Raw genomic sequence first — 16,615 nt, 5'->3', positions numbered from 1 at the left:
ACCCTCTGTAAGAAGAACAAATGTTCTTAGCTGCAGGGTGATCGTTCCAGCCCCAGATTTGAATGCCTGATACGCAATGCATTGCAGAAGTTTTATCAATTTATAAATCTACCAATATAACCTTGCCTTTACCGCCTCAGAGATAAGGAATCCTAGCCCCCAACCAGACAAAAGGAGCTACTTTTACCTTGAAAACAAGAGGTAAGTCATCTGAAAGGTAAAGAATAGAAGGGGCACATGAACAGCGCCCTGCAGATGTCCTTCAACCACAAGAAGCCACCCTGAGTTCCTCAACTCACCAAGCTCTTGGTGAGGCTCCTGTGTAAAGTGCTCCCCCTGCTGGAATACCTCTACCTACCTGTGTGCTGCCAAGCTCGCTGCCTGTCTATAAAGGAACCCCAGTACATGTCAACAGCCTCTACTATGCTTCGACAACATCCTTACATCAATATTAGAACTCATTTCCTTCACTGAACTTGATGGCATCTGGGGTCAACTATGAGATACACCTATGAGCCAGTCTTTGAGAGAAGTCTCTCCCTGAGAGCGGACAGCACCATCTGACAGACAGCCCAGATACGCAAAGAAAATCTCTTGCTTGCTAACCTGTCTCTGCTTCTTACTGGCACACTAATCCCTGGTGCTGCTACAGCCACTATTTCTGTCATCCCTCACTCTGGCATTGCACTCCAGTTTCTTGGTCTTTCAACATGGACTTAAGACCACTGACTCTCTGGGATCTTCCAGGCCCTCAGATTGGGACTGCCAAGACATCCAGCTTTGTGGCCTGTGCGGCTTTCTGGTTCTCAGCCTATCCAGTCTGCAGCCAGCCACTATCAGGACTATCCAGACCCTCCCTGTACACCACTCCAGCAAGACCCCACCTGTACCCCACTCCAGCAAGACCCTACATGTACACCACTCCAGCAAGCCCTCTTTGCTTAAGTTTAAAGCCCCAGGTCTCCTTGTTCATCTTTTTTTCTTTCCTTTTAACTGTGCTCCCTCCCTAGGGATGAAACCCAGGGCCTCACATGTGCTAGTCAGGCGTTCTACTAACCAACAAACTTTCTCTGTCTGTAAAGGGACAGACAGCAGACACTTTAGTCTTGGCTACAGTGGTGCTCCAGCTGAGTCTTCCTACCCAAAGTACGCAGCAGGCTAGACTGGCCTGGAGGCTGGTTTGCTGATCCCTGGGTTGGAAGAAAAACCATAAATATTTAAGTGGCAGCTGAAGGTATAGCTCAGCAGTAGACTAGCACAAGCGAAGCCCTAGGTCTGATCCCTAGCACGGGGGTAGGGACTTAAAGGGAAGAAAAAAGATGACTAAGGAGACCCAGGCCTTTAAATGGACGCAAAGTTTAGGCTAAACTGAACCTCTATGCCTCATTTACTGCTTTGTACTCTCCTCTGAGACTGACCTACACGCCCAGGCAAAGCCAATCAGTACAGACCAGAGAGTGGGACTCTGAGCCAGGAGCTGAGGACGAGGAATGAGGCCAGTCACAGGCACAGATCAGACAGGAAAGAGGGAAACAAAGCCAAGCCGATGGCACAGAGCTGTAATGGGAGCTGCTGGGAGGCTGAGGCAAGGGAACCACTTGAGACAGGCCAGCACTAGGAGTACTGTAGTAACAGGGCACTGGAAGGCCTAGGTAGGTCCTCTACCTGTGCTTTCTATTCACACACAACCCTCCACAAAACGCACCTAGCAATCTGTTCGCAATTTAGGAACGTCACCTGACGTGTGTGTGTGTGTGTGTGTGTGTGTGTGTGTGTGTGTGTGTGTGTGTGTGTGTGTGTACACACCCTATTCTGAACAATGGGATAGGCATTTCCTCTCCCTGACAATCATCGTGTTTGGACAAACACCATATAGTCATATTCTTCTCATGTCCAAGCACAAGACAAGAAGAGCACATGAGGCAGGAAGTGGCTTTAGGTTCATGCACAACTGGCAGAAGTGTGTTCTCATGTGAAGTTTTAGGCGGGACTCCCCTCAGCTGCATTATAGAAGGAGACATGCACAGTGAGGGGAATGATCATATAAACTAATCTATCACTCAAAATAGGAGAACCACCCAAACTACTTGCCTTGGAAACCAGTCCCGCTTTCCTCTAGACTCTCATAAAAGGACGCCTCAGGCAGCAACTGTACCTTCCTGTGGCCTACTGCTCTCTTGCAGTGGATTCTGACCTGCACTTTGTCTAAATAAAGTCGCCTTATACTCTGCCAACAATGTGAGCTTTTATTTCATTCCTGAATACAGTGACCAAAACCTGGAAATACCAGGCCTAGACGCTGACCACAGGCAACAACTTGAGCCCAGAAGCTTGAGATAAGCCTGGGCAATGTAGGAAGGCCCTGTCTCACAAGACAGGATGCTGGCTAGGCAAAGGCCTCATGGAGCACGTGTGAGGCTCAGGGACTTAATCCCTAACAAGGAAAGTGAAAGGGGAGACGAGAGAGTAGAGGGAGGAAGGAAGAGGTGAAAAGGAACACAGTAGGGAGGCAGAGAAGGAGAGGGAAAAAAGGAAGCATTTTCCTGAAGACTTAACAGAACCTTTAAATCTGCTCAATTACCTTTGATTGGCTACCAGTGACCCTTGATTAAACAGACACTTAAGATACGTACAGCATTTCAGATTCCACTGTGTTTCGAGGTGATTCTGTATCGCAACCATGTGCATGCCCCTCCTGCAGGAGAACCCTTCAGTGAGGACATTCAGATGAGAGGGTAGCCGCTGGGGTTCACAAGCCAAGTGCAGCTTTCTTCCTGCCCTGCCTCCTGCTCCTCACAGCCCTCCAACAGAACCTCCTACTGAGCAGCGCTCTCCCTCCCTCTGAGGCACTCAGCTATGGCAACAGAACAGCAGACCCAAGCCCAGGGCTGCCTGGCTGTGAGAACCCATCTCTGGGTCCATTAGCGTGTCTCATCAGAGCTCACTTTTCATGGTTCCTTCCTCTTCCTCGTCCTCTGTGTTGATCACCATGGTGCCCAGCTGGGACGGCAATGTGTCACCATGCTCAATCATGGTATTGGCTCCGTCGCTCATTGTACTGGCTACGCGGACAGTGCCCATCTCATCACCGGCAGCTCGAACCATTGTGCCAGAATCCAGTTCATCCTCCTCCTGCAAATGAACAGAATCTGAAGTTAATGTAATCAAAAGATTTTGAATTTTCTGAATTATTGTTACTCAGCTTGGTGCAAATATTCCCAGGTTTGAGATCTCTCCAGGTTGTATACACACTTTAGAAGCTGAAAAGCACTAATTTAACCAGAGATGATCATAAGATCACCGGTGTGGCAACTGCACATCTAATCTAAAGGAGCGTCCTCCTCCTCCCTTCTCACCTGACCTCCAGTACAGACCTAAAAAGCCGGCACAAGTACCCTTGGAATCTCAAAGCCATGGGTGACTCCAGAATACAGTATGAAATTTTAGAAGAGCTTGGGAAAAACAAGTCTCCAAAATGGGAGATTGTCTGTCTGTCTGTCCGTCTCTCTTTAATAAATAGATGAACTAGATAAAAGATATGGAGGCAAAAATAATATAATGTGTTTTAAAAACCACTGAGCAATAAGCAAGCACAGACCTGGCGACACAGTGTCCAGCCACACTGAATGAGATCTGGGACAAAGTGCTGTTAAAGTCTCAAGTTCTAAGCTGGACCACAGCAGCTGCTTCTCTCGCTTCTGTGGCAATATGAGGGCCTAATGTGCATTTACTCCTGAAGCGCAGCGCCTGCCACTCACCGAGTTCTCCTCGTCATCCTGCTCCACTTCCCGCTGCTGCTGGGCCTCCTGGCGCTTCAGTTTCACATCCATGGCTTCGTTGATCAGGTCTCGCAACATTGACACTCCCTTGGCGCTCTTGACAAATGGGTGCTTAAGTAAGGAAACGGAGAATAAATGACATGACTGTTTTGTTTAGTTTTGTTTGTTTCTCAAGACAGGGGTTTTCTGTGTAGCCCTGGATGTCCTGGAACTTGTTCTGCAGACAGCCTCGCCTCGAACTTTGAGGTCCGCCTGTCTCTGTCTCCTAAGGGCTGGAATTAAAGACAGGCACTGCCACCACCACCCAGCCACAATTTTTACTTTAAAACAGTGCATGGCACATAATAGAAATCTGGCAATATTTGTCATATAAATCAGTGGATCTAATTTTTCTCTTCCAACCTGGGGCAACTAAGCCACACTCACTTCACGGCTCTAAGAGACCTGTGCCATTTCTCTGTCTCATCTAGAGGGTCTTGTGTCTTTACTCCATTGAGAGAGTCCGTCCCCACTACATCAGTTCCAGCACCTGAACTGCGGCTGCAGGTCTGAGGGCAGGCTCCTTTACCCTCCGAGACATCTCACCTGCCCCATCTTACATTTTCCTATCTTTGTGGAGCAACACGAAGCCCTGGTAGTTGGCGTTACGTATAGAAAGTATGCAGGAGTTACCTAAATATCCCAGCTTACTCTGACAGAACCGCATGTTTCCTCCTTGGAGGGATAGTACATCCCTGTCCCCACCACCAACAGGGTAAATGTCTCAAAACTTGCTAAGTACTCTTAAGACTAGAAGGGTGCGTCAGCGTGTGGTGGGGCTGCGGAGCACAGGACGCTTCCATCAGCCTCTGTCATCACTCCAGCCAGGCGGAGTTGGTAATACTCTTAGAAGAGCCAGACGGTTAGCAAGATTATCACATCACCTTGTATTTGCAAAGCATTTAAGATCATTTCCTTCCACTCTTACTGGACACGTGCACATCTGGCCTGTTATGACTTGACCTCAGGCTTGAGCTGTTACCACCCACTCCTCTTCCTGGTGGTACAAATGTTTCTGAGCTTCTTGTACCTGCTCATAAGCCTGAGCTCACGTATGATGGCCTTCCTTCCACTACTGCCCTGCTCAGCGAGTTAAGTACGATTATGTCCTTTCATCTCAACAGCTGTCAATTCTCTCGCGGCACGGAATGTCTTAGACCTCAGTACTGCTTCCAAGCAAGTGACTTACTCAGCAGCAGGTGAATGGCTGGGAACAGTGGCATACCTGCAGGAGCTGAGTGGCTGTGGCTCTCTGCTCAGGGCTCTTAACCAGACACTGCTTCACAAAATCCATGAAGTTGTCTGACCACAGCTCTGGCTTACGGAATGTGGGAGGAGGGTTTGTAGGAATCATGAATATTGCCTGGTTGAAAAAAAAAAAAAAGGTAAAATGGAAATTAAACTTCAATCAAGCAACTATATTTGCTTGGTAAAATGATTTTTCACTTTCCCAAACATAAAGTGTGTACACATGGAGTATAGCAACCAGAGAATCTGAAAGCATTCTCCTGTCCTTTCCCTTGCTCACGCACAAACCTTTCCTGTGTGCGTGTCTGTGTGTGTGTCTGTGTGTGTGTGTGTGTGTGTGTACAGGCGCATGGGCATACATGTGTAGGACTATACATGTTCATGCATGTGTGGTGCAAGTACATGTGCATGTGTGTATGCCTGCATGGAGGCCAAGGGTCAACCTCATGTGTCACTGCTGAATGGGACTGTAGCTCAGTGGCAGAACAGCTGCCTCACATAAATGAAACCCTAGGTTCAATCCCCACTACTAACAAAACAAGAGAGCTGTTTCTCAGCAACCGTCCATCTCAGTCATGAGTCTCCCTGGGACCTGGAGCTCAGTTATTAGGTTAGGCAGGCTGGTCACGGAGCCCTAGGGATCCACCTGGTCTCCTCTCCCAGGGCTGAGACTATGGTCACACATCATCACACCTGGCTTTCATTAGGGGCTAGAGAAGGAACTCAGGTCCTCCTCGTGCTTGCAAGACAAACACTTTACCAAGTGATCTATCCCTTCAGCCACAAACAAGTCGGGGCCAAAGGGCAACCACATCACATTGGTTTCAATGTGGAAAGAGGCCGCCTATTAGTATCTGTACTCCAAAGACAACTTCAGGCCCACGACTGTTAAACTTTCCCCCTTCGAAGCCACCAATGAACATCAGAAATGACAGTAATGAGATCGTAACCGGAAGTTCTGAAAGTCACAAAGGAGCCATTAGCTTTAATTCATACCAAATGATGTTTTAATCTCTGTGTGTGTGTGTGTGTGTGTGTGTCTGAGAGAGAGAGAGAGAGAGAGAGAGAGAGAGAGAGAAGTGAAGAGAAAGATAGCTTGTGGTAGTAGGTACTGAACATAGGGCCTTTGAGGCCAAGTAGGAGCTCTGCCACTAAGCTATGTTTCCAGCCCCTCAAAGCATCACTCTGTAGAAAAGAAAATTAAAAATCAAGCTACTATAATAAAGCAAATTTAAATTCTACTTTACAAAGAGCAACGCTGTTACTCACTCAGGCTAGAGAGGCTGTAAAATCGTTAGTGTCACATGCTGCTTGCCCCTGCAGAGGACCTGACATTCAGTTCCCAGCATCCCTGTCAGGCAGGTCACTTACAACTCTAGGTTCAGGGACTCTGACGCCCTCTTCTGGCTTCTAAGGGTACCACACAATTAAAATAATAAATCTTTTTTTTTTTTAGTTACCTTGGGTTTTTTTGTTTTTTGTTTTTTGTTTTTGTTTTTGTTTTTGTTTTTTTTTTCTTTTTGGTCTTTTTGTTATTTTGTCTTTTTTTTTTTTTCTGGAGCTGAGGACCAAACCCAGGGCCTTGCGCTTGCTGGGCAAGCGTTCTACCACTGAGCTAAATCCCCAACCCCTCTTTTTTTTTTTAAATACTATTAATTGTTAAACTTTTTAAATTTGTTTTTTAAAGATTTATTTATTTATTATGTATAGAATGTTTTTTCTGCCTGTACGCCTGCAGCCCAGAAGAGGGCACCAGGTCTCATTGTAGATGGTTATGAACCACCATGTGGTTGCTGGGAATTGAACTCAGGACCTTTGGAAGAGCTGACAGTACTCTTAACCACTGAGCCATCTCTCCAGGCCCCTAATTGTTGAATTTTAAATGATGGCATTTTCTTTCTTTTTTTTTTTTTTAAAGATTTGTTTATTTTACGTATGTACATCGACATGCCAGAAGAGGGCACAGATCATATTATAAATAGCTCTGAGCCACCGTGCAGCTGCTAGGAATTGAACTCAGGACCTCTTAACCACTGAGCCATCTCTCTAGCCCTGGCTTTTAAATGATGGAAACCCTACTTTATGAAAGATAAAACTCTTTGCATTAGACAGTTTAAATTATATTTCTTTTTTGTTTGTTTTTTGTTTTTCGAGACAGGCTTTCTCTGTGTAGGCCTGGCTGTCTGGGAACTCACTCTGTAGTCCGGGCTAAGTTCAAACTCAGAAGTTCGCCTGCTTCTGCCTCCCAAGTGTTGGGATTAAGGAAGTGCACTACTGCACCTTTCTTAAATTATATTCTTTAAATCTCAAAAGTAGCACTATGTAAATCCTCTATTCCTTCTCTTCAGCTTCACCAAAAAGTAAAAAATAAATAAGAAGGAATTTATCTTTGGGCACACAAATACTTTTAAAAAATAGCTCAAGTCTTTTAGTGAAAGAAAGAATGAATTAGAGACAAGGAAGAGCTAGTCTGGGAAGGCTTGGCAAAGGCTGTGGAGCCACTGTGGGCGGGGGTCTTTCAACAGAGCTTCATGTACTTTGGATGGGTAAAGCCTGGGAACTCCTTAGGGCACTGACGCTGAGAAAGGCTGAGGGAGGTGCAGCCCGTGAGCCTTAACACTATCAGCAGATGTGAGCTGGAGAGACAGAAGCAGTAGACAGAGCCTGCAGACTCACAAACCAAAATACCTTCAGAGATCAAGCATGAAAGAGACAATATATGAACCGAAATGGTGGTTAGTGGTGCAAGTGCAAAAACACACTGAAGAAAACACTGTAACAAGTAGCATCTGACACGTGGTGACCCGATGGGGAAATCACAGAAAATGATTTAACAGAAACCCCGCATTTACAAAGCTAAGATGTGGCACCTAATACGTTAAGTCAACCTACATATGTCCTTCAAGGAGACTATCAAAACAATGGAGAATGGACTACATTAAAATTAATTATTGACTACTTCTAACGCCAGGGAAAGAGCATGATCTACAGTATGCATTTATTATGATATAAAATTAGTTCATTTCCTGTCTGGAATATAACCAAGAAGGCTGTCAAATAACTGTCTACTGGTAGCCAGCGACTAAGCATCCAGCCGGCGTCTGTCTCCTTACCCTCATTGGATGGATATCAGCATATGGGGGCTTCCCTTCAGCCATTTCTATGGCAGTGATTCCCAGAGACCAGATGTCTGCCACGCAGTTGTACCCAATTTCCTGAATGACTTCAGGAGCCATCCAAAACGGTGTTCCTATCACGGTATTCCTCTTCGCCATGGTATCCTGGAATGGAGAGGGGAGAGGGCAACACGAAGCATGAGAGCTACTGAGGAAAAGAGAGTCAGGACAGTTAGAAAGAGCTCTCCGTCTGTGCCGAGTGGTACAAAAGCAGCGCGGTGCTATAAGAGCAACCAGCTACCTTTTGCTGCGATTTAATTACGACTTTCTCTATGAGCTGGAACCCACAACAGACACGTTAGTGAGACCAAGAACCTGAGACCAGGTCATCAGGCCCAGGAGAAACATTTCTTCTATTCTACTAATGAGCACAGCGATGAACCAACTCCTGGTGACATGCTGCTACACCCACAGCTCAGTGCATCGCTCGGTCATTCCCACAGAAGTTTCTCTAACTATCAGAGGCCCGTCACAGCTGCACAGCTTGCAGAAACCTGGGGCAATGTCCTACCTCAGCCTAGAAGCTATTTGCAGCTGATAGCTACTGGGAGAAGGAAAATCCGTTTTCTTCAACGGAGTGACACAGACAGCACATGGGCCTCCTCCAGGGCAGGCCTTGTGCTCAGGAGTAGCTGGCCAACACAAGCTCCACTCCCGGTGTCCTAATGGTTTTGCTTCTTTGTTTTCTGGTTTGGGTTTTTTGTTTTGTTTTGTTTTGTTTTTTTAAGACAGACAGACAGACACACACACACACACACACACACACACACTCAAAATGAGCTTGGGTGGGTAGGGAGGGCCTGGAAAGGGCAAAAATGATCAAAATATATTGTATAAAATTCTCAAGGAATAAAAACAATTAAGAAAAAGAATGCCTTGTTCTTGAAACATATCTAAAAACAGTACTCGAGGCATAATGAGAAAAGTCACTTAATAGATTCAAATGGCCAAGAACTGTAAAGATTCTCAATCAACTATTAAAATACAAAATTATTGAAATTAAATAATAATAATAAAATTAATTAATTAATTTAAAATTTTATACTATTACTGATAAAAACATAGGAAATCAGCAACGGAAACATAGGACCACTTGACCCTGACATAGTATAACCTCACACACGGGCATTATTTAGTCAACTTTTAAATATTCATACCTCTCTATCCAAGTATCTTTGTAGAAATGTGCCTTATACACAAGTACCCAAAACATGAGCACAGACTGTAGAATCTTGAAATAGGTAAGGACCAACTACAGTGGCTGTCAAGCAGGGACCTGTTATTCCAGCTACCAGGGAGGGCCACGTGAGCAATGGAGTGCAAGATGAGGTAGGCAACCATTGCAATAAGTCATTTTTCCACCTAGCACTTGTAGCTTGAGTTACATAATAATAATAATAAATAAATAAATGCTTTTTCATCACCACAGGTACCTAACACTGGTAACCTGAGTCCTTGGGGAGCTGAGGTAAGAAGATCACTGAGAAAATTTCAAGCCAGCCTGTACTGCACAGAAAGTTCCAGAATGGCATGGCCCTAGAATGAAACCTAGTCCCAAAAATATAAATAAGCCCAGTCATGGTGGCATAAGCCATTAATCCCAGAACCAAAAAGCAGAGGCAAATTGATCTTTGTGCATGCTTTCTGGGCCCTGTCTCAAAAAGAAAAATCAATAAATATTACAGTAGATACTTATATACTAAAATAGCACATTAAAAATTCTCTAAAGAGCTGGACACAGTGGTGCACACTTGTAATCCCAGCACTCTGGGAGTCAGAGGAAGGTGAATCTCTGTGAGTTTGAGGCCACCCTGGTCTACAAAGCGAGTCCAGGACAGCCAAGGCTACACAGAGAAACCCTGGCTTGAAAAACAAAAACAAAAACAAAACAAAAAAAGTCTCTAAAGAAGCCACCTATAGTCCTCATATATGAGAGACAAAAGCAAAAAGCTCTTACATTTGAAGCTAGGCAGGACTCCATAGCAAGCCCTTCTTTCAAATGGAAATAGGAGGCCAGGTGTGGTGGCGCATACCTTCAATCCCAGCACTCAGAGGCAGAGGCAGGTGGATTGCTGTGAGTTCAAGGCCAGCCTGGTCCACAAAGCTAGTCCAGGACAGCCAAGGCTACACAGAGAAACTCTGCCTCAAAAAAACAAAATAATAATAATAATAATAATAATAACAACAACAACAACAAAAAATAAATAAATAATAAAAAAATCAAATGGAAAATGTATAAGCTATTGCAACACCTAAAAGATGTTTACAAAATAATGAATAATACAGGTTTATTTCTGTAAAACCAAAATAATAATCACAACAATGCAACAAGTGGTTAAAAAAAATGTCCAGTGTAGCAAAAAAGCAGCCCAGAATGATAAGCACTATTGATAGCAGTCACATCTAGAAGGCAGAATTACTCCATTGTTTTCTGTCTTACAGACTTATGTTACACTCCCTTGGTTTATGTGTACAATTAGGAAATCGTTTTAAAGCTTAGATACAATAAATGATACCGAGTTTCCCCCCAGGGTTTCCCGAAGGGTACGCGGCACATACAGCACACTGCACTAATAGGCAGGTGCACACTTTCCCAGAAAGGTATGGTCCTACTGAGAGCCTCACTACACCTGATGCTCCTTAGGGAAAGGACTTCTAAACACAGCAAAGATGCAAAGAGCCTTCCATCCCTATCCCCCACTCCTGAAGTGCCTGTGACTTAGGTCACATCAGTCAGGAGCAATGACAGGTGGCACTTCTGAACTAATCTCCCACTGCCTGCCGTTTAAAAAAACCAACAAAGGAAACAACTTGGGCATAATCATTTCCTTAGCTCTGAAACCTCAAACTTGCTGGGATGTTTTCAAATGGTGATACCTAAAGTTGTTTTTACTAGATTATTTAAACTAGAACTAGATACTCACAAAACAAAAATGTTTTGAAAATAAGTGACCAGTGTATCCTAAATTCCAAATAGATCTAAGTTACAGCGTTACCGAGTCCAACACTGAATCCAGAGAGGAACTGTGGCACATAGAACTGTATATGCACACAATCAGAAGCAAGCCAGCCCACACACACAACTTACAACGCAAAGGACAGACTCCCCAAACTACAAAGCATTGGCCAAGTGTGGTGGGGCACGCCTTTAACCCCAGCAGTTGGGGTTAGAGGCAGGAAGATCTCTGAGCTCCAGGCCAGCCTGGTCTATATCAAAGTTCTAAACCAGACAGCTCCATGTATTGATATACTGTCTCCAAAAACGGGAAAGAAGAGCACTAAAATCTATAAAAACTCTCAACTTCAATTCTACCTTATACTTTCACCAAAATAAGTTAATCCTCAAATAGAAAAAAAAATCCAGAAGAACTTTAAAAGTGTAGATGAACTGCTACGTGATGCCAGAACAGAACACCAAAGACAGAAGTGCGGGGGGGGGGGGCACAGGGGGGGGGGGGGGGGGCTTTTTATTTCCCTACATAAAATCTAGAAACTAGGTCTCAGTAGGTAGGAGAACTCTTTGGTCCCCTGAAGGACCTGAGTTTGGTTGCTGGCTCCATGTGGGGTGGCACCCGTGTGGGGTGGCCCCCGTGTGGAGTGGCTCCCGTGTAGGGTGGCCCCCGTGTGGGGTGGCCTGGCTCCATGTGGGGTGGCTCCATGTGGGGTGGCTCCATGTGGGGTGGCTCCATGTGGCCTGGCTCCATGTGGGGTGGCTCCATGTGGGGTGGCCCCATGTGGGGTGGCCCCATGTGGGGTGGCTCCATGTGGCCTGGCTCCATGTGGGGTGGCCCCATGTGGGGTGGCCCCATGTGGGGTGGCTCCATGTGGGGTGGCTCCATGTGGGGTGGCCCCATGTGGGGTGGCTCCATGTGGGGTGGCACCCATGTGGGGTGGCTCCATGTGGGGTGGCCCCATGTGGGGTGGCCCCATGTGGGGTGGCTCCATGTGGGGTGGCACCCATGTGGGGTGGCCCCATGTGGGGTGGTACCCATGTGGGGTGGCTCCATGTGGGGTGGCCCCATGTGGGGTGGCCCCATGTGGGGTGGCACCCATGTGGGGTGGCTCCATGTGGGGTGGCTCCATGTGGGGTGGCTCCATGTGGGGTGGCCCCATGTGGGGTGGCTCCATGTGGGGTGGCTCCATGTGGGGTGGCTCCATGTGGGGTGGCTCCATGTGGGGTGGCTCCATGTGGGGTGGCCCCATGTGGGGTGGCCCCATGTGGGGTGGCTCCATGTGGGGTGGCTCCATGTGGGGTGGCTCCATGTGGGGTGGCCCCATGTGGGGTGGCCCCATGTGGGGTGGCTCCATGTGGGGTGGCACCCATGTGGGGTGGCTCCATGTGGGGTGGCACCCATGTGGGGTGGCTCCATGTGGGGTGGCACCCATGTGGGGTGGCTCCATGTGGGGTGGCTCCATGTGGGGTGGCACCCATGTGGGGTGGCTCCATGTGGGGTGGCTCCATGTGGGGTGGTACCCATGTGGGATGGCTCCATATGGGGTGGCTCCCGCTCCTGGAGACCAATGCCCTCTTCTGGCCTCCACAGGCACCGGCACTCACACACAAAAGTAAATCTTTAAAATAAAAAATTGAGAATTCTGGGTTTTTAAACCCATATCAGAATAGAAAATAACTAGCAAAGGGAGGTTTCAACATGGCAGAGGAATAAAAATTTAACAATGTCTTAGCTCTGGGTTCTACCTTCTAACAAATGTGTGTCTGTGTGTGTGTGTGTGTGTGCGTGCGCGCGCGCGCTCGCATCTACCCAGCCTGTCCTTAGTTCACATTTGCAATCCAAGCACCTTCTGGAGACGAAGGCAGGAAGACGGCCACAATTTCAAGACCAGGCTACACAGTGCATTCCTGGCCAACCTCAGCTACAGACTGAGACTATGCCTGAAAAGGAGGCAAGGAAACCCAGAGTGAGGAAGCACGCACTTGTCAGGCAGAGGCCCAGTCTCTCTAAGTTCCGGCCTGTTTTGCACAGGCCAGACAGGGCTATACGTGCTTTAAAAGCATAAAAGAACATAATTCTAAGGACAAAATCAAAGAAATGCTAAAACAAAACGAAACGAAACAAAGCCCTAAGCATCCTAATGCTTAGTGCAGAAGGATCTTGTGGCAGTGGGAACGTAACGAGGGCAGGGAGCACCCACTGTGCAACAGGGGGAAGGAGCTCACTGAACCACAGCGTATTCACACATACAAACCCGAGCTGGCAGCCTGCTCTACAAAGCACGTCCAGGACAGCCAGGACTACAAGAGAAACCCTGTCTCAGAAAAACAAACACCCCCTGCCCCGCAGCTGCACCCAGGAGTGAGCAGTCATGCGCTGCTCACCAGGAGGCGGAGGGATGGAGCCTAACGCTGGCCTGGGCTACAGAAGACTGTCTCCAGAACAGAAAAAGAAACTAATTACAGATTTCACTTCTTCCCAAAACCATCTAAAAATGCAAAGCAAAGCCACAACATTCTGTGAGCTGGGAAGCAGACGGTGGGCCGAACCGTAGCCTGAGCAGACAACCAAATGGACTCCTGAGGCAGTCACTGGGAAAACTGAGAAGCATCCTAATTCTCCCTCCCAACTGGCTTAGAAACTGCTGCAGTAAGGGGGTGGTACAAGTGGACCTCAGAGCAGCAAGACTGGCTGTGGAGACTCTGAAGAAGTATCTAGAAGGCCACACATTGGCACAGGCATCTAATCCCAGGATTCAGGAGGCTGAAGCAAGGGAACCAAGAGTTCCAAGCCAGCTTAGGCTACCCTGCAAAACCCCCTCACAAAAATAAATAAATGTATATAAATCAAGGACACTAGAGGAATGGCTCAGTGGTTACGGGCACTTCTTACTCTGTCAGAGGACCTGAGCTCCCAGCACCTATAATCATGCAGCTCACAAATGACCATGACTCCAACCCCACATGGATCTGACACCTCTGACCTCCCAAGGGTACCTGCCTCATGTACACATACCCACACAGATACACATAAACAAAACAATAAAAGTAAGCTGGCTATGGTGGCACCGCCTTTAGTCCTAGTTCTTGGGAAGCAGAGGCAGGTGAATCTGAGTTTGAGGTCAGCCTAGTCTACATAGCAAAGCTCCAGGCCAGCCTTGCTTCATGGTGAGACCCTGTCTCAAAAAATAAAAAAATAAACTGGGTGGTGGTGGCGCAGCCTTTAATCCCAGCACTTGGGAGGCAGAGGCCTGTGAGTTCAAGGCCAGCCTGGTCTACAGAGCAAGTTCCAGGACAGCCAGGGTTCTTACACAGAGAAACCCTGTCTTGAAAACCCAAAAAATAAAAAATAAAAAAAATTTTAAAAAGTAAACCATATAAAATATAATGAAGCAGCTCTCACACGAAGCGGAGAACATTGTGACTCAAGAACAAGGACAGCATTTCTACGTGAAGTCACCATCACCACCACTTCCCAGAAGGCAGCCAGAGGGGCTACAGCCATAGGCAGGAGGCCAGTCAGGGGAGGGCCCAGCCGGTTCATTATAGACTATGGTTGTACTCTGAGTCAAAAACAAAACAAAACAATCAAAAAATTTTTTTCTTTTTGTTTTCTTTAGCAAAACAATACATGGGTCACTGTAGATGTCTGAGAGTTTGGTGTTTTACAGAAGCAGGGTAGGGGTGGGATGGGGGTGAGGTGGGGGTGGAGACGCAACAGGAGCAGGGGACAATAACGTGCTTGACAACTTGAGTTCTAACCCAGTGAAAGCTAGGCTTGACAGCCAATCTGTAGTTCCTACTAGAAGACTGGGTGGTGCAATACAAGGGGTGGGATGGGGGTGAGGTGGGGGTGGAGACGCAACAGGAGCAGGGGACAATAACGTGCTTGACAACTTGAGTTCTAACCCAGTGAAAGCTAGGCTTGACAGCCAATCTGTAGTTCCTACTAGAAGACTGGGTGGTGCAATACAAGAGAATTCCTGTACAGGCACTATAAACAAACAGCCCTGCCTCACACTTCAAAGGGAAGGATGGCAAGCCCACATGCATCCCTCACCACAGCATGCCTGCACGCTACATCTACACTACAATCTCTCTCTCTCTCCACCCCCCTCTCTCAACATACACACACTTTTTAAAAAAGAAAAACTAGCAATAAACAAGCTCTGTGGCATTGTAGGACACAATATGTAAAAATCAACCATACTCTTGTACACCAGCAATGAACAATTTGAAAACAAAGAGTGTCCCAGTTAAAACAGTATCAAAGAGAATTTAACTACTGAGGAATAAACTAACCAAATTAATGTGAAATATGTACTACACAAATGATATAATTTTGATGAAAAATGAAAAACCTAAGTAAATGCAAAAGCTTAGGTCTATGGATTAGATGGCTTAACCCTAAGATGGCAATGTTTTCTAGACTGACTCGGGACTCAACGCAGTGTCTACCAAAACCCCAATGATCTCTTTGGCAAAACTAACCCACTAATCTGAAACTCAGGAGAAACGAAGGGTTCCAGAAGAGCCAAACGAGCCGGTAAGAGGAGAAGTAAATTGAAGGCCTCCCGTTTAACCCAAGATATAAAAGTCAAGACAGTGGGGAACCGGCATAATGGCCTACAACCAAGGTCTTAGAAATAAACACATGCTTGATTTTCATCAAGTACCAGTACATAATTCTGTAAGAGAAGTGCTAAAGGATTATCAACAAATGATTGGAACAGTCAATTATCTGTTATCAATAAACAAAAGTGTATCTGGATAGCTACTTCATGGCACGAAAATCAACTCAAGTCTCAAAGTAAATGTTAGAGCTAAAACTACTGAGCACATAAAGCATCTTGCACAGGGTCATTTCTTAGCCACATACAGCACCAGAAGCACAAGCCGCAGGCGACACAGAAGCTGAACATCACCTAAAATTAAAAAATTAGACAGCCTAGTACCTGGGAGATAGAGGCAGGCGAATCTCTATCAAAGCCAGCCAGGTCTACACAGCGAGCTCAAGCCCAGCCAGTGCTACATAGTGAAACCTTGTCTCAAAAACAAACAAACAAACAAACAAACAAATAAATAAATAAATAGAATGAGAGAAAGAAAGAAAGAGAGAGAGGGGGAGAGGGAGGAAGATAGAAGGAAGAGGAAGAAGAGGAGGAAGAGGAGGAAGGGAGGGAGGTAGTCTGTAGCTGGGGAGAAGGGGTGATGAAACATACAGTATTCACTGTACCACCAAGAAAACCCTTGCGAGAATATTTTGGAATTTGGTGTTTATCTATGTAGAACTGCTTCCATTTCCCTACACAGACTTTCACAGTAGTTGGTTATTTTACAAAACTAGCTCATTCTAGTCCTCCTGTTTTTGAACAGTTTTCTTTTTCCCTGGCAAGCACTAATGAGACAGGAGGGAAATC

The 16,615-nt window shown here is 46.3% G+C and overlaps 1 protein-coding gene across 1 annotated transcript in view; it reads right to left on the bottom strand.

Annotated features, from left to right (window-relative positions):
• The window catches only part of Stk4 (serine/threonine kinase 4), an 83,744-nt gene that overhangs the window by 44,747 nt on the left and 22,382 nt on the right, over positions 1-16,615 (bottom strand). The window contains exons 6-9 of the mRNA XM_051143734.1: positions 8,180-8,347; positions 5,044-5,181; positions 3,759-3,890; positions 2,946-3,132 (exon numbers count right to left, since the gene is read on the bottom strand). Coding sequence (XP_050999691.1) covers positions 2,946-3,132; positions 3,759-3,890; positions 5,044-5,181; positions 8,180-8,347 — 625 coding nt within the window. The remainder of the gene's footprint in view (positions 1-2,945; positions 3,133-3,758; positions 3,891-5,043; positions 5,182-8,179; positions 8,348-16,615) is intronic.

This window comes from Acomys russatus, chromosome 4, assembly GCF_903995435.1.
Source record: "Acomys russatus chromosome 4, mAcoRus1.1, whole genome shotgun sequence".
In the NCBI taxonomy this organism is placed as follows: Eukaryota; Metazoa; Chordata; class Mammalia; order Rodentia; family Muridae; genus Acomys; species Acomys russatus.
This window is presented reverse-complemented; position numbering and strand designations above follow the sequence as displayed.